General features: G+C 33.7%; 2 protein-coding genes across 2 annotated transcripts in view; both read left to right on the forward strand.

Moving 5' to 3' along the window:
• The first annotated feature begins 1,334 nt into the window (after positions 1 to 1,334).
• On the forward strand, positions 1,335 to 7,889 carry LOC123659575 (NADH dehydrogenase [ubiquinone] flavoprotein 2, mitochondrial). The gene is made up of 7 exons (XM_045594783.1): positions 1,335 to 1,504; positions 1,624 to 1,749; positions 2,327 to 2,517; positions 3,357 to 3,504; positions 4,743 to 4,802; positions 5,200 to 5,276; positions 7,727 to 7,889. Exons 1-7 carry the CDS (start codon positions 1,469 to 1,471, stop codon positions 7,824 to 7,826), a joined length of 738 nt encoding a protein of 245 aa, XP_045450739.1. The 5' UTR covers positions 1,335 to 1,468; the 3' UTR covers positions 7,827 to 7,889.
• A 2,877-nt stretch (positions 7,890 to 10,766) lies between these two features.
• Positions 10,767 to 23,227, forward strand: part of LOC123659574 (calcium-transporting ATPase type 2C member 1) — a 69,780-nt gene continuing 57,319 nt past the window's right edge. Inside the window, exons 1-2 of the mRNA XM_045594782.1 lie at positions 10,767 to 10,961; positions 16,287 to 16,394. Of these exons, the coding sequence (XP_045450738.1) occupies positions 10,863 to 10,961; positions 16,287 to 16,394 (207 nt within the window). The 5' untranslated portion in view covers positions 10,767 to 10,862. The remainder of the gene's footprint in view (positions 10,962 to 16,286; positions 16,395 to 23,227) is intronic.

The following is a 23,227-nucleotide window of genomic DNA, read 5'->3' on the forward strand; positions in this document are numbered from 1 at the left end:
GCGATCTAATACCGTTTTGTTAAATTATCGTCGTCAATGTTGAATTTGTTGAATTGAAACTAATCATCTAACTTATTTGTCAATGTACCTAACTATAAATAGTTACTTGAAACAAAAATTGAAGTTAAAGTTGCAGTTACATAAAATATTTATATATTTGCTTACTAATCTAACTATTATACATACCATACACATGTATGTATGTATCATAATTAAGTATATCATTAAAACTAAAAGTTATACGTTAGCCAGTACGTAAGTAACATTAGTAAGTAAATAAATACGTTTACGTTAAGGTTCATCAGGTTGTATGAGTATTAACATATATTATTTTAGTCCTTTGTCGGGTTTGACACAATCGCAATCATTCTTTTAAGTATAAATTATACATTTTATTTAATTTTGAATGAATTTATTTTGTTTTTAGTTTATAATAATAATTAAATAATACAAAGGGTATTTAATTTAGTAGGTAATCCAAATTTTAAAATGAACTATGGACGCATATTCTACTCGTTTAAAGATCGACAGACTCTAATTACTAAATTAGTACTTTATAATTTGTTCACCATTAAAAAGCTATATTATTCACAATTAACAAAGGATATAAAAGATTTTAGTTCAGTACAGTAGCGAAACATTTGATATTAATGTGAACGTAAGTAAACCATAGGGACGTCTACTTTTTAAATAATTCTCCTTAGTTGTGCTAAATTGAGTACGTGTGGGGCTGTTAGAAAATTCGACAGCAGGTCTTTGTGGCCTGGCTTTAAACATTAAACGTTTCGTTTTTGACAGTGTAATTGTAGAGTAACAATGGAGCAATTTTCTTTTTCTATAAAATAAAGACCCACTATTAATAACGTATAAAACAAAGTTTAACTCTTTTTTCGATATTTTACGTTTAGTATAAAAATTAATTAACTTTAATAACTCAATAATCGATCGTACTGAATTAAAATATTAACTGGAACCTTATGGTAAATCTTATGGTAAAACATTAGTTACAAATAGATTTGAATTGAAAGCATGAAAGAATCTTGAAATCGAAAGAATCTTTTATTAAATATTCATTAACGTTCAAATTAATTTATATAAGAAAAATGTAATAGTTATAAAACTGTCGAATAAATATTATGACAGAGCATTTGCTATAAAAGTACAGTAGGAGTTTTTGTAAAAGCGAGTAAAGAAGCTGAGTAAAAGTAAGTTTACATATCGTCTATAATTTATAATAAATGTAATATTTATTCGTATAAATTAATTCTATATAAAATATCATTTCAGGACGACTTTTTTGTTTTTTAATTATCTGTATGAACTTTATAGAGTCCTCGGATAATAACAAGTTTCTAAACGTTTGCATCGACAATTCGACATTGAATTTGAAGTTCAACCAAAAAAAAAAATCGTAGAGTTGTTCGCGAACTGTGTTTCGCAATAAAATATATAAAATTAAACAATAATCATGCTATCCAGCTTCAGGTCTGGAGTTCAGGGATTGGTAGGTGATTAAAAGCACTCAATTATTTTCTATAACTTGCTGTATTATTAATTGAATTACATAATATCGATGACAGTTCGTAAATCAAAAATAGTGAATAAAAATTTGTGCGTTTTCAGTGGAGGGCGTCTTGCAGAGCTATCCAAACAACAGTAAATTTGCAACATGATAGCTTATTTGTACACCGAGACACTCCCGAGGATAACCCTAGTATCCCATTCGAATTTACGCCCGAAAATCATAAGGTAATTTTGACAGTCGTTTGTTTAGAATGTGGCTTAAATTTTCTTTAAGTATTTGAATTAAGAACGAAATTATGTTCGTAGAACTTCTAGTATGTATGTTTAAGTGCGATTAGGTTATTGCTGGCTGATAGCTAGATAATTATAAATATTTTTTTGGGTTAAATACAGGTATATATTTCAAAAACAAAGCAGTGTCCCTGCTAACTACGCTAACGGACCTGTCTCTACGTACAGTTCTTATATACATAAACAATACATAGTAATTATCAATATTATCATTTCATGTTGTATCAACATATGCTTTTTATATAAATAAGCCTGCAAACAAGTGTTCGGCCCACCTGATGGTGAGTGGTTACCATTGCCTATTGACGCCTACAACACCAGAAACATTAGAAGTGTTTTGCCTACCCTATCACCTATTTACTTTCTATACTTTATTTATATATGATCTATTGTAAAGTTAAGGTACTTCCCCAGTTGGACTGTTCCAGATTTTTAGAATAATAAGCTCAACAAATATATTCTTAAATATTAAAATAAGATCAATTTTTTATCAACAAATTTTCACCTTTAGCGTGCCGAGGCCCTCTTGGCCATATACCCTGAAGGCCACAAGAGAGCAGCTATGATTCCTTTACTAGACCTGGCACAGCGTCAAAATGGTGGCTGGCTCCCGATATCCGCTATGCACAAGGTAGCTGAGCTATTGAACCTACCTCGCATGAGGGTGTATGAGGTGGCTACATTCTATACCATGTTTATAAGGTCAGTGTTGTTTTTTTTTAAATACTTCAATTATCTTTAGAGTAAATAACTTAAACTTTATATTGTAAACATGTAAAGTACCTTGTAAACTTTTTAATACATAAAAATTAATATCAGCTTTACCTTTGAGTAGTGATGTAGCGAGCCTAATTCGCGCCCGTGGCACAATACCTTTTTAGCCCTCCCCTCCCCAATTTTTTTGTTTTGTGGACCATTTGGCGCCCTTTTGTGAGTAGTGCCCGGGGCATAATTCCTTGCCAACTCTCGCTACGCCACTACCTTTAAGTTTTACTTGATTTTCTTTCAGTCTAGAGCAAAATATTTTGAATCTAATATAATTACTGAAAATACCACAATAATAATAATATATGAATAGATATAGACTTTTTAATTTTATTTTTATCTTAATACAATAACGATTTTATCAATTTTTTATCCTATTACACTACTACGAAATACTTTTTTTTAAATAGACGTCATTTTTAATGACAGTAAGAGTACTCATTTTAACAGTAACTAAACAGTCTATAAAATTATTTTTGGTCACTATTATTTTTTTGTTATGTAATATGAATTAGTTTAATCAAACCACCTTTGATTGAGATTTTCAACTACACAAGAATCCATTTTCCATCCAGAATCTATTCCAGAATTTTCATTCCACATGACATTAATATTATTTGTGTCAAAATAGCATTAATAAAAGCCCTATATGTCATTGGTAAGAATTTAATACCTAAGAATTGAATTGAAAGATTTTGTCTAAAATTACATTTATTAAACTTACTCTCTATTGAGCTTATATTATAAATATTAATGTTATTTTGTTACTTTTACAGGCGACCAATTGGTAAATATCATGTCCAAGTCTGTACGACAACACCTTGCTGGTTACGAGGCTCCGATGCAGTACTTAATGCTATTAAAGAAGCTACTGGTTGTGAAGTCGGTGGAAATAGCCCTTGTGGAAAATTCTCTGTATCTGAGGTAGATGATATAGTTTTAGTTGTACTCTATTTTACCAATTACTTATAAAATTTGGATCGATTGTTTGATATTTACAAATTTTTTGGTATATTTTTTTTATATGTAATTTCAATTTCATAATTTTTCAAAAAAAGGAATTTTGATACAGTCTAAATGTGTTCTTATACATTATCTTCACTTAATAGATAAAAATTAATTTATATCCTAATGATAAATTGCGTAAGGGTGGAAAATTTCTGGCCAGACTATTTACTATATTTAGGCAACCTCCACTTAAACCAGATTTTTAGTAAGCAACTATGTTAACATATTAGAAAGTAACTTAAATAATACTCCTTTCAAGCAGTATTGTGTTCTTGTGGTGAGTAAGGTGACCAGAACTCCTGGGAGGGATTGAGGGTAGGGTCGGAAACGTGCTTGCAATGCTTCTGGCGTTGCAGATGACTATAAGCTATGATTATCACTGACCTAGTTATATGTTTACAAAAAAAGCATCAATACATACAAATATACCTGTTTATACCTGCCACCCAGTAGTTATGCCAAGAAAATAATAGACAACCCAAAATTTCCATTTTCTACGGGCTTCATTCTGTCATTAGGTATTAAATTCTTTCTTCAAACTTGTAGGTACATTTAAAAAAAATTCAATTTTGAATTAAATATAGCTTGGCCAGGCATTTTTCAGGCAATCCTTTTGGGATTGTTATTCTATATAAATACCTATAATTTTCGTCCATTAAGCAGATGGGTGAAGTTCATCTCTAGTTAAGGTCTCCTACTAATTATTAATAGATAAGTGATAAATCTCAAAATCTTTAAAAAATAATTTATTCATCCAAAACATGGAATAGTATCTTGAAAAATGTGGAAAAACCTAAATGTTAACTAATTTGAGAATATTGTAATAAATTAAGGTGTAAATATATAGCAGTGCTTCCCAAAGTGGGCGATAACGCCCCCTTGTGGGTGCTGCAGTACTATATGGTAAGAAACCTAGAATAAAGAAATGGTGGCGTTGTGTAGAGGCTTGGGGGGCGATTTGTCATTTAATCTATAAGGACTCGACTACTACTTGTGAACATCAACTAATATTCATTAAAACATTGCTCAAAGGGGGCACTATAAAATAATTTATTCTCTTAGTGGGCAGTAGACAAAATAAGTTTGGGAATCCCTGATATATAGTGTATACAACTATACCATTAGTATCAATGTTCTCTTATTTTTCTTTACAGGTTGAATGCTTAGGTGCTTGCGTTAATGCACCCATGATACAAGTCAACGATGATTATTATGTAAGTAAAACACTGTTATCTCAATTCGAAGATTATTTTTAAACATTTTTCAAGTTACAAAAGACCTAACTGATTGCTCCTAATTGAAATAATTTTATAAAATAAAACTTTTTAAATTAATCAAACTTCTTAATCTTTTGATAATAAAACAAATCTGTTCTGATATTGGAAAGTAAATTTGTGTCTTTCTTGAAATTTGTTAAGTTCTAAAGGTCTACTAATTTATTATGAAAGTCCTTTTTGCTTTTAAAGCATCATAATATTATACGATAGACCTGGAATTGAAATCACTTTTATTTTGATTGGTATAAATAACAACATTTTTAAGATTTAGTGTTTCTTAGAAAAATAAATAGTTAGTAGTAGTATTAAGGTTATTTTTTTATATTTATTTCAGGAAGATTTAACTGTTGAGGATACAAAGGAGATAATTAACAAGCTAAAGAAAGATGAAAAGCCAAAACCAGGACCGAGGTAGATATTACACACACCATAACAAATTAGTTAATAAACACAACTCAAAATAATTATCAAAAAGGAGCTTACCATTCCATATGAAAACTTTTTTCATATTATAGGATTATATTTGAATTTTATTACAAAAAATAGTCTTAAATTAATATGTTAGTACGGTGGTCACAGGAATTGATTCCTGCATTAACAATCATTAATTCTATCCTTATACATATAAGGATAGAACAAAATTTTTATAAGTCATACAGATTTTTACCATAGTCTAAACATACATGTTTATGAGTGTATCATCGTGAGTATGTCTGGCTCCCCGACACAAGATTTAATATTAGATTATTCTATAGTCTATTTCATGTAGGATGGGTACGGTGACACATGTCAAATTAACCCTATAGTGAGGTGACCATGCATAATTAATTGATGTAATTCGATTATCGAGTACAAATGCGGTTAACCTTTAATCGATTGTATAAAAAAAAATTTTAACTGCTTATTAAAAATTAATCATCGCTATAGTAAATAAATAATATTTTAAGGATGGTGTTAAACGCGAGAAATGAGTTATCGACAAACCCATTAACACAGCTCACGTGGTAAATTATTAGTCGTTCGCCTTTATCCTCCGGTACTTTAGTCGAAGAATGAGCAGTGTCGTCTGTCCATACTTTGCCAACAGTATGATTGGCGTTTAACCATGTCTAGTCAAGGAATACTACGTTGTTCCAATCCGTAATGTTTTTCGCCTTTTCTAAGAATGTCACAAAGTTTTCACGCACTTTTCCGTTTGTTAACTTTTTTTTATTTTAAGGAAAACCAATTTTGTTTAAAACTCGCCATAACGATGTTACACTTCCATTAAATAATTTAGCACCTTTCAAAGACATTAATTATTGTAAAACTGTGGGCAAATCATTTCTTCGCTAATAATCATATTCAACCTCAACGACCAAACATTTATTTCCTTTGCCTCTTTTTGGGAGTCGATAACTTATTATCTTCCATATTGGTGTCACCATACTTTTCTTTACTTATTTTTGACACTAAGCTGTGTGGATACGGCAATAAAGAATATAGCTATATAACATAACACAGTTCCACTACCACCTTGAAACTTATAAAGTCGACCGATAGCGGGATAACCATTCAACTGCTGGCTTTGAAATACACAGGCCGAAGACGGGCAACAGCGTCTTCAGTGCGACAAAGCCGGCCCTGCGGTCATCAACCCGCCCAGCGTTGTGACTATAGGCAACACACATGAGTTCACGCCATTTTTTGGCACGAGCTGGCTTGGCCGTTCAAAGTATTCCCGAAAGCGGACAACCAATAGACTGTTTGAAACGGTCTTCTTTTGTTCTTTTCGGCATTTTACAGAACAGAACACACACACAAAATGAATAACTAAAAAAAAATAATAACAGAACAACAATAAAACAGCAACAAATACAACTACTATAGCAATACAATACTATAGCAACTGGCAAAACCAAAACACGGGAAGCATACAAGAGACAGAAAGTACTGATTGAGATATCTCGAGTCAGTGAGATGACGCGATTCACAAGATGGCCGTTACATCATTGAACGTTTCGTTTCATGCCTGTAATTTTAAGTTATAATTTTTTCTGTACCTTTTTCATTTTGTTTAAAATGTAAAAACGCATACAATACGCATATAAATACAATTTCAATCTAATCAAGCATTATTATTTGCTTTGGAAACTAATTGGTGACTTTTAAAAATGTATATTTATCCGATTTGTTGAAAATAGTGTGCGTGTATTGGAACATATCAAATGTCACCGTACACATCCTATGTGAAATAGATTATAATATAGGTTGGTTAAGTGTAAAACATTTATTGTTTAAAATTAAATGAATTAGTACATATTTATGTACACATTACATTTCTCAATCATATTACGATACTATAACTGCGGTCCAGAAATATACAACACATATTGAATATAATAAATATTAGTTTATATTTTTAAATATCAAAGATATTTAAAAATATATACTTATTCTTTATTGCACTTAAAAACAATACAAATATAAAAGACACAAACACAAGGGTACAATTTTTATGTGCAAAGGCGGACTTATCTCTGGAAGAGATCTCTTCCAGCCAACCTGCATATTAATTAAGTTATCAAAGAAAATCAGTAGTCTTTTGGTTTGCTTCAGCTTGTAATATCTCACTGCTGGGCATAGACCTTTTTCCCTATGTATGAAAAGGATCAGAGCTTAATCCACCACGCTGCTCTAATGGAGGTTGGTCTTTTTTAACAGATTTTAAGCACATGCCAGCAAGGAAAAGAAAACCTTTTTTCGCTTGGTTTGTTAACTAAAAAACAATTCCAATTATAAATTTCTAACAGATTTGGGTAGTCAAATTTACTAAGCAAACTAAAAAAATATCCATATTTATATATTTTTTATACTTTTAGGAGTGGAAGATATGCAGCAGAACCCCTTGGGGGACTTACGTCTTTAACTGAAGAGCCAACGGGCCCTGGCTTCGGTCTACAAGAAGGACTCAAAGCCTAAACAATCTGTTGTGTAAATTATAATTTTAATAGGGATATTTAAATAAAATCATGTTAGATAAAATGTTGTTTGTTTTGTTTGCAAAAATTATAATTGTAAATCAATATAAATGAATTTTTTTAATACTTTAAAGGTGGTAAGCAAGCGTACAGCTCATCTGATTGTAAGCAGTTACCGTAACACACGCCTGCAACACCAGAAGCATCGCAAGCGTTTTGTCGACCTCTGATTGTAAGCAGTTACCGTAACACGCCTGCAACACCAGAAGCATCGCAAGCGTTTTGTCGACCATACCCCTGACCCTCCCCATGGCGTTTGAGGAAGCTTTGGCTATTACACTCGCCACAGGAACACGAAACTCATTGAGAGCAGTATTATTTAGCTGTGATGTTCTGTAAGGTTGACCTATTTTCCCAGTCTGTCTGCTCCAGAGATTGAGCAGGATATTTCTTGTATCTTACCTCAATAAGAATTCAAAATAATTATTTATGATACATATAACAAGGAAAATAATCTACTAATGTCACTGATAATGATATTTGATTTATAGGTATCAAAAAGTTTACAACAATTTGAATTTAAAAACGTTAACTCGAAACCCATCGAATTATGACAAATCAGCTTATTGCGTAATTCGTGAGATAAGCGTCACTGGCATTGTTTTGATAAGGAGCAACACGTTTCAGTCATGATTTCCACATTAACGTGGATGTCACTACGATTATTGCTTCTTTAAGTTGACTAAGCAAAATCGTAATTAATATTCATAACAATTTAAGTTGTGAGTTCGTGTTGTAAAACGACCGTCGCACAATATCGAATTTGGAATATTTAAGAAAATGGTGTTAAATAGTTGAGTGTTAAGGAAAATAAGTAACTAGAATAAATGTTTCGTCGAAGTAAAAATGATGGAAATAAGTACATACAAGTTCCATTATTGGACACATACTCGAAGTCAGAAAAAGTAAGTAAATATTTCTCTCCTGTCATTTTTATCAATGAATCTATTGTTAAGTATATAAAATAATTTGTAATATATTTAATTAATATAAATAAAATATAAGTCTTTAATAGTTATCTTGATAAGTGAGTTAATAAGAAAAACTAGTAATCTATAATATATAATATAATATATATAAAAGCGAAAGGTCACTCACTCATCACGAAATCTCCGAAACTATAACACCTACAGACTTGAAATTTGGCAGGTAGGCTCCTTATAAGACATAGGCATCCGCTAAGAACGGATTTTACGAAACTCGACCCCTAAGGGGGTAAAACGGGGGTTGGAAGTTTGTATGAAAGTCCTATGTTTTTAAAGTAAGAGACTTGAAATTTAAAATATAAGCTCTATAGATGGTGAAAAGGTGTCCAAATAATGTATCTTTAGAAATCAACTCCTTTTTGGGGTTAAAACGGAGCATCGTAGGTTGACTCACTGATCACGAAATCTCCTAAACTATAACACCTACAAACTTGAAATTTATCAGGTAGGCTTCTTATAGGGCGTAAACTATCGCTAAGAATGGATTTTACAAAACTGGACCCCTAAAGGGGGTATAACGGGGGTTGGATGTTTGTATGAAAGTCCTATGTTTTAGAAGTAAGAGACTTGAAATTTAAAATGTATGCCCTATAGATAGTGAAAAGGTGTCTAAATAATGTATCTTTAGAAATCAATTCCCTTTTGGGGTTAAAACGGGGGATGGTAAGTTGACTCACTCATCACGAAATCTCCGAAACTATAACACCTACAAGCTTGAAATTTGGCAGGTAGGCTTCTTATAGGGCGTAATCATTCGTGAAGAATGGATTTTACGAAACTCGACCCCTAAGGGGATAAAACGGGGGTTGGAAATTTGTATGAAAGTCCTATGTTTTTGAAGTAAGAGACTTGAAATTTAAGATGTATGGTCTATAGATGGTGAGGAGGTGTCCAAATAATGCATCTTAATCTACCTATATATATAAAAAAGAAAGGTCACTGACTCACTCATCACGTGATCTCAAAAACCGCTGGATGGTCCATCCATTATTTGGCAGGGAGGTAGATTATAATTAGTAGACGTCCGCTAAGAACGGCTATTGCGATATTTCACCGCTAATAGGGTTTAATTGGGGTTGGTAGTTGGTATGAAACATATACAGCAGCTATAAGTTCGCCTAATAGGTTATTTATACAGCAGTCTGAAAATAAAACTAAAAATGTGGTGTATAGAGAGGTTTTATAAAAATAACTATTAAATTATACTAAATTGTCCCTTTTAAAAAGTTACTCAGTGTGATAAGCATTTCAAGTGACTGAAATTAAAAAATAATTTGCGATAAACATCTTAATAGTAATGCATGTCTTCATAACCACGTGAACTTAGTCGCGGGCAACAGTCAGTGTATTATAAAATAAAGTCCCCAAAAGTGTGTGTGATCAATTCCCTCAAAATCTACTGAACGGATTTTCATGCGGTTTCACCAATGGAGAGAGGGCTTTAAGAGGAAGGTTAACGGAACGGCTAAGCCGATTTTGATGAGAGTTTCACTGGAAGTTTGCCGGGAAAACTTTGTGTTACACTGAGTACAACGCGGGCGAAGCCGCGGGCATAGCTAGTAAAATAGCTATAAACGTGTAGGTTATAGGTTTTCAACAAAGAGTGTTTTCAAATAAATAAAATATTGTTTAACAAGTAAATAACCAAACAGTAAGCCTACTAAAATATGTGTGCTTATGAAATATACGTAAAATATTAATTACAGCGATAATTTTAACGTAAGTAATAATACTAAATAAAAAGAAAATGTTCTTATTTTTTTATAGCATTATATAAAAAGTAAAACATTTTTCTAAATTTAGTAACCGTATAACCAAACGTATTGACATTCCTGTAAGTTCTGTCACGAATGTCATTCCGTCTAGCCTGCTGGCTTGTCAATTTTGTTCAATTTCTCATAAGTGTCGTCGCGATCGCTTGTGTTTTGTGTTGTCTTATTAAACGAGACAATGTCTTTCGAGGCTTAAAGCTCTAAGGCATTTTGTGAAAGATGAAAAGCAGTCCCACTCGTAAATATGAAAATTTCTCGGACCACCAAGCAAAAGAAACTGACAAATATTCACTAGATAGTCAGGACACCGCCAGCCTGGTTAGTAATTTCACTTGTTAAAATTATTGATTTTGTTTGTGTACTATCCAGATGTTATTGATTCATTAATGTACAGTATTAGTCATTGTTGGCCTACAAAAGAAAGTTATGGTAGATGGTAGGTACACTTATAAACTCTCTTTAATTTATATCGTGTTTGTCTGCTATTATTTCGGTCTTCACGTAGTCTACTACGGTTTTAGCGACCTAGATTTTCCCAGCACGTTGGTGCACTTTAATTAACATGGTACATTGTCATATATTGAATATGCAGAAACAAAAATTAATTTTTTCGATACTTTTAATGTTTTCGCGTCATAATTCTACTAACTTTCACATGTTCATGAGTTACTTAAACGATGAAAGTAAGTTGTTATTAAAATTTCTACTAGGAAGTTTTGTTAACGTTAGAACTTTCAAGTGTTTTTTTATTTAAATTAAGTAATACTTTTTTATAATATTTAATAAAAGTAGTATTACTAACTTTAAAAAGTATTCATAAATAAAGATAAAAAATTTAAAAAAGAAAATATTTTATGATGTGGTCTCAATTACAGAAAACAGAAAATATTTAACATGTAGTTTTAGCTTCTTTTGTGTATTCTATATTTTAAACACAATGGTATGATCAAGTTGGAAAAACACATAGATACTTTTTGTTTTATATTTTTTATTTTATAAAGTTCATAAAATGTCACATTAATTAAATTCAATGTTATTAAAATCGCAATTTACTGAATATCATACAAACTTTTATACAACAAAAAATTTATTAAAAAAGACCTTTATAAAACAATGAAAATGAAAAAAATATTCTGTTTGTGATTAAATAAAAAGAAAAAAAAATTAGTACCTTAATACTTCAATAGATGTTAATGATAACACTTATGTTCAAATTAGTAACAATTTAATAAAGCGGTTATTTTAATATTACAAACAGACACTCCAAACTCCAATTTTATTTATTTGTATAGATTGGGCTGAAATTATAAGTACAAAACTAATCATATAAACTATTAAGACCAAGATTTATAGGATGTAAATATTAAATGTGTATGCTGGGAAACACATATCTTCATACATTGAAGAGTAAAAAGAAATGTAATTTAGAACAATAGTAATATAAAACTGATAAGAGTAAGGTAACTTGTTTAACATTATTATCTAATAAATATAAGTAGATAACATGATTAGATGGTAGTTTTTTTTTAATACAATCATACAGCTCATAAACACACTGAGTTGTTTATAAATTATCACAGTACCTTGATGGGTGAAAGGAATTTGATTACCATTTCTGACTAAACCACTCGCATAGTTTGTTTTTACCCAGCTGCAGCTGGCTGTTGTGGGTTCGATTCCCACATCCAGTCTGATCTTGATTAGTACGTATCTGGATCACCTCGTCTAATAATCATATATGTATATTTATTCGTCTACTAGCTGTACCACATGGTTTCACCCACATAATTTCCGATCCTGTGGTAATGTCAGAATAAAAAGTAGCTCATGTGTTATACTAGATCTCTAGCTATCTACGTACCAAGCGTCATTAAAATCAGTACAGTAGATTTTGCTTGGAAGAGTAACAAACGTACATGTATCTATCCTAACAAACTTTCGCTTCAGCCTGTAATATTCCACTGCTGGGCATAGACCTCTTTCCCTACGTAGGAGAAGGATCAGAGCTTAATCCACCACACTGCTCCAATGCGGGTTGGCGGATATATTCCCTACTATGAGTAACACCTGTATGGCCAATACAAATATTTGTCATGTGCGGGGATCGAACCCGCAACCGCCAGCGCAACAGGCATATACCAGTGCTGTGACCGTTGCGCCAACGCGTCGTCACTCGTCGTAGTCACAAACTTTCCTATTTATCATATTCATTAGATGTACGAGTATTATTACAAAAAAAGAAATGCATCTTTCTTAGTTGGCTATTATTACCTAAAACACGATTTTTTCACTTATCATTGATTTTTTCTTTAGAAGTTTGTAACCTTGGCTTCACCAACCAATCTTCTTTGTTTATTCTCCAACAAACATGACGTGCAAAATTATCTGATATTTCTATTACCTTCAAGTTTATAAATCGCAGAATCGCTTTTACCGTATTTTTTTTTCTTTTCGATTTACGTGTTTAAATACTACGTAACACGTGGTTCAATAAGTCCCGAGACTAAGTACTAAAAAAGGATCTTTTTTATAAAATTAATTTTTATTCATCAACATAGTCTCCTCCAAGAGCGATACAGTCCCTCCAACGATTTTCTAACTTTTCTATCCCATGTGTGTAGAACGATTTGTCTTTGGCTTCAAAATAAGCCTCCGTTGCTGCGATAACTTCACTATTTGAGTCAAATTTCTTACCCTGAAGCATTTTTTTGAGGTCTGCAAACAGCCAGTAATCGCTGGGGGCCAAGTCTGGCGAATAAGGGGGATGAGGAAGCAATTCGAAGCCCAATTCGTTAATTTTGACCATCGTTCTCACGGACTTGTGACAAGGCGCGTTGTCCTGGTGAAACACCGCTTTCTTTTTGTTTATGTGAGGCCGTTTATCCGCAATTTCGTACTTCAATCGCTCCAATAAGCACATGTAATAGTCACTATTTATATTTTGCCCCTTTTCAAGGTAGTCGATGAAAAGTATTCCATGCGCATCCCAAAATATAGACGCCATAACCTTACCGGCCGATTTCTGAGTCTGGACGCTTCGGGCGGCTTTCACCAGCCGCTCTCCACTCCGCTGCTGCCGATTGGATTCCGGAGTGAAATGGTATATCCAGGTTTCATCCATTGTTACATACCTACGTAAGAAATCCTTTTTATTATGATTCATCAGCGCCAAACATCGCTCTGAATCATTGATACGTTGTTCCTTTTGATTAGTTGTAAGCAAACGCGGCACCCACTTAGAAAAAAGCTTTTTCATGGCCAAATTTTTATGTAAAATAGTGAAAACACTACCAGCTGAAATCTTCACTATCTCGGCTATCTCTCGCACTGTTACCTTCCGATCTTCCAATACGATTTTGAGGACTTGGTTAATATTTTGTTGAGTCACTGCTTCATTTGGACGACCTGAGCGTTCCCCATCATTGGTGTCCATGCGACCGCGTTTGAAGTCGGCATACCACCGACAAATGGTTGCTTTAGAGGGAGCTGATCCTGCATAACATTTTATAAGCCATTGCTGTGCTTCAACGGTATTTTTTCCCATTAAAAAACAATGTTTTATCAACACGCGAAACTCGTTTTTTTCCATTGTATCGAAATTACAACCGTAGCGTCACTTAAATGTTTCAAAATCAATAATTTTATTGTTCCATTTTAAAAAATTTGACACATATTCTTGTATTGATAGCCAGTACTTTTTAAAAATCAAAAGAGTTTTTAATATATGCGCCATTTCCAGGTTAGTCTCGGGACTTATTGAACGATCTAGTAGATCTTTATTGTTTGGGAGATTATATTGGTTTGTACGGTTTAATATCGAAAAAGGTGTTAGGCAGGGATGTGTAGCGTCACCGTGGCTGTTTAATCTGTTCATGGACAATTGTTTGACAGATTTAAAAGATAATGAAAGTGGGTCGAGAATGAATGAGTTATACTCGTCAAATGTCTTCTTCTCTATGCTGATGATCAAGTATTACTTGCGTTTTCGCCCGAGGAGTTGCAGGAGATGGTAACCGATATGTGTGGAGCTTTTGTAAGAAAGGGAATGAAGATGAATGTAAAGAAGACGAAAGTGATGGTGTTTGAAAGAGATGAGACAGTGACAGGCTGCAATATCGTGATTGGAGATGAACAAATTGAACAGGTGAATGAGTTTGCGTATCTGGGTTCAAAGTTTACAAGAGATGGAAAGTGTGAGAGTGATATTGAAAGAGTGAATGCAGGAAACAGGGTGAATGGAGCTTTGCACTCCTTTATGAGCAGTCGGAAGGTGTCTAACAAGGCTCGTTTGGCTGTGCATGAGGGGGTGTTGGTTCCGACACTCATGTACGGAAGTGAAAGTTGGGTATGGCAGAAGAAACATGAAAGCAGAATTAATGCAGTTGATATGAAAGCGTTAAGAAGTATGATAGGAGTTAAACTGACTGACAGGATAAGAAATAGTGTGAGATAAGGGAACGTTGTGGTCTGAAGAAGATGTAGTGACAAAAATTGAGAAAGGTATGCTTAGATGGTTTGGTCATGTCGAGAGAATGAGTGAACAACGATTGACGAAAAAAGTGTATAAGGCGAGTGTGGACGAAAGGGTTGAAAGGGGTAGACCTAGGCGAATGTTCCAACCCAGGCCCTTGGGACCTAGGCCTCGGACTTTCGGACTGGGGACGAGTTGCTGGACTTCTACCTGGGCGCGTCCCCCGTTTGGCGGATAGGGGACTCCGTCGATCGTCGTCCGTCGTCCTTGTCGACTCCGGTTGGCATTGACCGCCCCGGGCTAGGCTTGGCGCGCCCGGGCTAGGCCTAGGGTGCCGGGGCGGCGCGAGGAGGTGGCGTCTTTGGGGCGCGGTGCCGTAGGGCACGGTGGGTGGACGGGGGGTTTACTCCACGCCCGCGGAGATCTCTCGAGCAGACGATGGGTCGGGGGATTCGTCACTTATTTCGTGTCAATGTATTTTTATCCAACTTCTAAAAATGAGGAGGCTATTAACTATATTTTTTATGTGTGTTACATCATATCTTTTTACTGGGTGTACCGATTTTGATTGCATTCAGCTTGTAACACTCCAATGTACAGGCCTCTTTCTCCATGTAGGAGAAAGATTGGAGCTTAGTAAAGGCTATGTTCCCTACTGTGAGTAACGATCGCTATCAAGTATTTATGATAACAACCAGGACCGACGGCGTAACGTGCTCTCTGAGGCACGGTGGAGAGACCCACAAGGACAGACATCCAAACCAGAAACAAATATTTGTACAAATACTAATTATCCATCCCGAACGGGAATCGAATCGATCCCCGCAAAGCGTCTGGATCGAATTTGATTATTCTTTTTATATTCGAAAGGTGCTTGTCATTGAGATTGGACAAGCAGATTTTAGTTATCCAAAATAATGCGTATTTGATTGACGTCCCTTGTGTGTCTCCCCACCGTGTCTCGGAGCGCATTAAGCTGTTGATCCCGGTTATCATATAGGTACATCTGAGAGCGATCGTTACTCATAATTACACCTAATTATAGTTACGCCTGGCAGTGGAATGTTACAGGCTGAATCTTCGTATCGTCGATTGACTTTACTAGGTTGAAGACATTGTTTTATTACTTATCGATATTGTTGATATCAGAATAAATTTTATTATTGTTTCAGCATTCGAATACGGAGGAACGTAGTCGGCGCGGTGCAGGGGACGTGAGCGCAGGCGCCGGCGACATGTGGATCAGTGCTGTCGAAAGTTCCATCCTGAGTTGGGAGGCGGTAAGTAATCTATATAGAATGAAATATAATTGTAATCTACGCTTTTTATACTAACAATAAAAATAGCTCTTTATTGTCTACCGAGGCGATTTCGGCAGGCAGGATTCGAGATAGAATTTATCTCATTAACTTTTATTAATATCACTTTTTTTTCCTTCAATAATTTAGGGTGCTTTATACAACTACATAGTATAAAACAAAGTCGCTTCCCGCTGTCTGTATGCTTAGATCTTTAAAAATACGCAACGGATTTTGATGCGGTTTTCTTTAGTAAATAAAGTGATTCCAGAGGAAGGTTTATATGTATAATACATGCATATAATACAGTAGAGGAACACTGATAGTTTTTGAATCCGTGCGAAGCCGGGGCGGATCGCTAGTTATGTCATAAAAATAAGATATTTAGCAATGGCCTTGCACGCGGCGGTGGTCAATGGTTATTATGAACTCATTTATATCCGCTGGTTTGCTTATTTACGATCAGCTTGTTATTTTTATACCCTCGGCTGTTTTCATCGTTATATGACAATGGAAACTAGTTTTGCACTCTTACGCGTAAATGTTTTAAACAAATATTTGCATAAGAACTTGTATGATATTTTTAGGATGATATTGGAAATGGTAATAAAAAAAAATGTTGGTTTTTTGAGGAGTAAGGGGTCGTTCATAAATTACGTGAGATGTTTAAGTGGGGGACGGGGTCGAGTCAAATCTCATCTAATCTTACGTTGGAGAGAGGGGGGGGCCTCGGCAAATATCACGAAATTTTTTTTCTGATCGAAACAAAAAAAAATTATACTATTTTGGTCCATTTAATCCAGATTGTACATGCTTAAGACTTAATTTTAAGCGTAATCGTAATACGATTAAGATCATTCATTAATTATTTCGAAAAAAAAAAAATTATTTCATTCATACTTCGACGTTACATCTACGGACTGTCTGATTTGTTGATTGTGTCTGATTACTAGTCTTAACTAGTCGTAAATAAAAGCACGAAGCATTTTTTTTTCTTTTTACAATAACACTCCAAAGCGTTTACGTAAGAAACCCACATTTTGAAAAATCTCACGTGAGATTGGGGGATGTCGGAGGGGGTTGAATAACATCTCACGACATCTCACCGGGGGGGGGGGGAAGGGAGGCACAGAAAATTAAAAAAAAAACACCTCACGTAATTTATGGACGCCCCCTAATGTGTGATAAAAATATTTGTTGCTATCACTTCATATATTTTAATGATATATTTCAATTAAACCTTGCGAGTTTTATTTCTAAGGCACCTAGGCTTTTATCTATCTAAAAAAAGTGTTTGTGATATGCACATAGCAGAAGTGAAACTTGAATTTTTTCACCGAGAATATACAATACTTTGTAATTTATTCTATCTCGTTCTCCTCTATACATTTATATATTTATTTACCGTAACGTTATCTCGTTTCATCAAGTTTCAAATCACAACGATTTTAAAGAAGTTTAATTTTGAAAATATGCAACCTCCTTACCTTTATATAACGATATTAACCCACATTAATTTTAGAAAAAAAAAAACTTAAAAATTCAAATATTATAAAGCCTCTTCTTAAGCCATCTTCTTCGGGAAATGGAATATCCAACACTAAAACATATACTTATATGAAAAAAAAAGATACCCAGACGAAGTCTTATACGTCCGTTAGAATCCAGTTAGGAATTCGTCAATATTCATTATACCTAGCTATTATGTAAAATCTTCAGTTAATTACATTCTAACATTCATACGTAAACATAAAACATGAAATAGGGACCCATGAAACCAATTACTATTTCAATTATGGAAAACAGGTTTTCTGATGGGATTCTGAACGAGTCTACCGGTTGTTAGTTTAAGTTTATTTAGTATCCACGTAATTGAGTTATACGTTAGGTTGTTTTTAATCTAAACTAATATTATAAAGCTGAATAGTTTGTTTGTCTGAACGCGTTAACCTCAGGAACTACTGGTCGGATTTGAAAAATTAGTAGTGTTAGATAGCTTATTTATCAAGGAAGGCTATATAGGCTATATATTATCACGCTTTATATTATCACTATATATTATCACCTATAGGAGCGAAGCACCAATGAAGAATGTTTCAAAATCAGGATTTTTTCCTTTTGAGAGCTTTCGCTGGCTGCGCTGCGTAAATATTAGTTAAAGTTTCACAAATTATCAAAGTTTGCGGTAGCCAAAAGTAACTATTCCATGCGGACGAAGTCGCGGGCAGAAGCTAGTGTACAAATAAAGCTTTACAATGTTTAACTAAAATGACCTAGTGGATGGCAATTTGTAATAATTACTGCCAGTACAAACGTTTGTCATTAAATTGTAATAATTAAAATAATTGTGTTTGCTCGCAAACGAAAAAAAAACCGACTTCAATTACATCGACAAGTAATACAACGTAGATCGACAAAAAAATAGTCAAGCAACTACGCGTTATCAAAGATTACTCAAAAAGTAGTTATCAGATCTCGATAAAATTTATATGTGACCATATGATAAACATCAGCTTTCGATTAAATTAAAAATCATCAAAATCGGTACACCCAGTAAAAAGTTATTACGGATTTTCGAGAGTTTCCCTCGATTTCTCTGGTATCCCATCATCAGATCCTGGTTTCCTTATCACGGTACCAAACTAGGGATATCCCCTTTCCAACAAAAAAAGAATTATCAAAATCGGTATATCCAGTAGAAAGTTATGCGGTATAATACAACGTAGGTCGACGAAAAAGGCGTCAAGTAAAAACGCATTATTAGATATACCTCGAAAAGTAGTTGTTAGATCTCAAATAAATTTAAATGGGACCAATTGGCACACACCACCTTTCGATTAAAACAAAATTTGTCGAAATCGGTCTACCCGGTCAAAAGTTCTGATGTAACATACATAAAAAAAAAAATATATATACAGTCGAATTGAGAACCTCCTCCTTTTTTGGAAGTCGGTTAAAAAATAGTCAAGTGATTAGAAAATTAGAGTGTGTTAGAGTTAGAGAGGTGAGTAGAAAATTGATTCACTGTCATATTAACTTATTTTTTTTATTTTGAAAAAACCCTATATATTAAATTTTATGTTTTGCATAAAAGCGTAATCACCTTTCTTTAGCTTCTGTGCCTTTGTCCATACTTTTTTTTATTATCTTGAGCTTGTATCTTATTGGTCTATCTGATTACATAAAAAAAATCTCTTAACCATACTATTATTAATATATGCGGAGTACGCGTAAAAAACTAACTAGTGTCAGGTATATTATGACAATGTTTTATTAGAAACGGTAATTTTGCATGTTCAAACAAAATTTAGAGGTCGAGAAACTACACATGGAGGTCATATTGATGGACTGGTTATTGATCTATAAGTGATCGTGCACTTACTTGTAAGACGATGATAGTTTGAGATAATTATTTTTGAAGAAAAATAAAATAAATTTCTTATTGTTTTTTTTTTCTGTTATAAAAAAATGTGATTTTATTCTACCACTATATTATAGGTAAACATAACCAATTTTTCAATTACTTTGAAAAGTTTCGAAATTATAATCGTAGAAGTCACAAGGAGTTTTAATTAATGATCATCTATTTTTAAACATTAAAAGACGTAAGTTGTTTGGACATGTTCCGTACGTAGTTATATATATTATATAATATTCATGACTCTTTATACGATTTTTTTTATTTAAATAAATCATGCTACAATATGTCTAAATGACATAGGTAAATAAATGGTAATAGGAACGAAATTTATGAAAAGAACTAACAAATATAGGAAATTTTAAACCTAATGCAAGTAAAACATACACACAGTACCTACAGGTTTTTTCTTCTTAAAGTGCCATCCTCTCACGAAGTTCGGCGATCATTTTGGCAACTTGTACCCTTTATACCACAGCCCTGAATAACGAACGGGTGCTTTTCCCAAACCATTGGCGTAGATTTTTTAGCCAAGATGTTCTTATACGACTCACATTGCGCTGGCCTTGGATCTTGCCCTAGATAATAAGTCGAAGCAGCTGATATTTAGAGCTTCTCATGATGTGACCTACAGGTTTAGTCTTAAATAAATAATATTGTTTAGATTTCTGAGAGTTGTCGCTCGGTATGTGAATAACTTATTAATTGTCGTTTTTACTTTCTAATTCTCGTTCCAACAATTTTCAGCACACGCGTGTAATTATTGCCTTGATAAGAAATCGAGTTTTAGAGTATCAGGTCTCTAAAGTAAAAAATGTATATTTATGTTGTCACGGTTCCCCTGGTCTATTGAGGAAGTAAATAAAACCAGGGTACCATGAACAAAAAAAAATTATTAGCTTAATATTAACCCGGTGAGGTAGAATAAAATATGTACGTATATGGGCGGGGTCGAGCACTCAATTCACACAAGCTCCAAATGCAGTTCGGCTCAGGTACTCTCCTGGTTCGCCGTGCAGGTGATATTCCCGGGAGCCGCGTGACAGGATTCCGCTATCGACCGGGGGCGGCAGGAACGGGTAGTTCAAGACCCGGCGGAGTGCACTCTCGTCGTCGGGGTTAGGTGGAAACGTCGAAATTGGTTTGAACGTCGTAATTGGTGAGCCAAACGTCGAAATCGGTGACCCAATCGTCGAACTTGGTGACCCAAACGTTGAAATTGGTGACCCAAACGTCGAACCCTGGAACGCGCCATCAAAATATAAAAATAAGCGTTCCAGCACAATTTGCAAACATCCACGGCACTGCGTTATAAAAGAAAGCACCTAAATTGTAGCAGTAGTGCCGTGGAATCATAAAGCCAGAAGCGGAGATAATCATTTTTAAAAAGAAGGTTAACTGATAATGAATTATACAATTATAATAAAAAATATTAAAAATGAGGGTAGACTTGAAAGATGAAATCTAAGAACTTAATTGAGATGAGATTTATGCTACTGAATACAAATTTTATATATTACAATAGGCATGATTACTTGCATTAACTACATAAATTGCCTGCTATACAAAAATATACCACTTACCCAGTTTGGGGGCGATAAACACTGACACTATAATATTTGTTAAATCGAGACAACGCTAAGCAAGGATCACACAATTTTATAAAGTACGGTTACGATGCTTAAATATATATTAGCCACCGTATTAAGAGACCGTAATAAAACAGGTGATGTGCGTTAACTATTTCTTGAGACAAATTTCCAAAAATGAATAACGCGGCGGCGACCAGTACTGCCGTTTTTATAAGCCGAGCCAAAAGATTCATTTGAATTTTTGAAAAAAGATAAAATGTTGCCCGCGCAAATATATAAATGCCGGTTGATGAATTTATATAATTTGTTTGTAGAAAAAAAAAAAATAATTTATGATAAAAATAGTGTATCATAAATTACTGTAGATTTTCATTTCATTTAATTATAATAACTAATATTTTTTTTAAAGAAAAAATCATTTCACGTATTTAAATATTAAATTTAAACATATTTTAATTTAGCAGCACAAATAATGTACGTATATTTATTAATAATGTACGTATAACGTTACAATGTATATTTGTTGGCGATACAATCGATATGTTTAAATTTAATTTACTACTTAAATCAGTATTTTGTTGATATGAAATCGCTTAGGTGGAGGAAGAAGGCGCAAAAGTTGTACCAAAAATTTGGAATGCCCTTCCGGCTTCCGTTTTTCCAACGAACTATAATTTGGGTATCTTTAAATCAAGAGTGAATAGGCATCTTCTAGGCAAGCGCGCACCACCTTAGGCTGCATCTTCACTTGCCATCAGGTGAGATCGCAGTCAAGCGCTAGTCTATATATTTAAAAAAAAATACCGTGGGATATAGTAAATTAGTGAAAGTAATCGCTGTGAAATCGACAAAGCCAGCCCTGCGGTCACCAACCCGCCTGCCCAGCGTGGTGACTACGGGCAAAACACATGAGTTCACGTTATTTTTGGCGTAAACTTGTGGAGGCCTATGTCCAGCCGTGGACTGTATAGGCTGTAATGATGAATCGCTGTTAAAGTCTTAAATACATTTATATTACACACTAATAGAAGAAAAACAAAACATTCTACAAAAATTGCAACTCTCAAATGTTGAAATTTTTAAACAATTTGAAATCTGCGACTTGTTTAAAAATTTAACTTAATAACTAGTTATCACTATATAACTATAGTTAATAGCAATAATAAATGTTTACAAAAATATCTATTTCTAACAGAAAGGATTGACTATTCAAACAATGAATAGATTAATAGAACATTAAAAAACTCAGAATAATTTAAACATTTGAAAGCATTAAAATATTACATTGAAAAAGATAATTAAAGAAGCGTTGCATTATATAGAAAATCTCGTTAATCTATTGCGAATTCGTAAACAGAGTTACACAATGAGGTACACAATTCTTGAGTAAATAATTAAAATCTCAGTCAGTCAGCCTGTTAATTCAGTGTGGACGATGAACAAAGGCCGTTTTGATGTCGAGATCTCATTAAATGAAGAATATTTTCATTTATCAATATTAGACACTACAATGTTAAATATAATTACAATACGTTACTGGCTATGTTTTAGTATGAATTACTTTTACGATTGTATGAGTGTTCCCGTTTTAAGCCCTATTAAAATGATCATATTCGTAATTAAACGGACTTGTGTCGAAGGTTTTGGTGTTGTGTTGAGTAGTTAGCTTCACGCAATGAGGAGTGCTATTGCCTCTCGTGGTAGATATTTGAATTTATGCAAATATTTTTTTATACAATTAGGTTGGCAAACAAACATACGGTTCGCCTGATGGTAAGCGATTACCGTAGCCTATAGATGTCTGC

Source organism: Melitaea cinxia, chromosome 14 (genome assembly GCF_905220565.1).
Source record: "Melitaea cinxia chromosome 14, ilMelCinx1.1, whole genome shotgun sequence".
Lineage (NCBI taxonomy): Eukaryota > Metazoa > Arthropoda > Insecta > Lepidoptera > Nymphalidae > Melitaea > Melitaea cinxia.

What these genes read in the sequence shown, in the direction of transcription:
- LOC123659575 (XM_045594783.1), top strand. Translation starts at nt 1,469, where the DNA reads ATGCTATCCAGCTTCAGGTCTGGAGTTCAGGGATTG. An exon ending in GAAAATTCTCTGTATCTGAG is followed by an intron (nt 3,505 to 4,742) that starts GTAGATGATATA and finishes TTTTCTTTACAG; the next exon opens with GTTGAATGCTTAGGTGCTTG. An exon ending in AAGCCAAAACCAGGACCGAG is followed by an intron (nt 5,277 to 7,726) that starts GTAGATATTACA and finishes TTATACTTTTAG; the next exon opens with GAGTGGAAGATATGCAGCAG.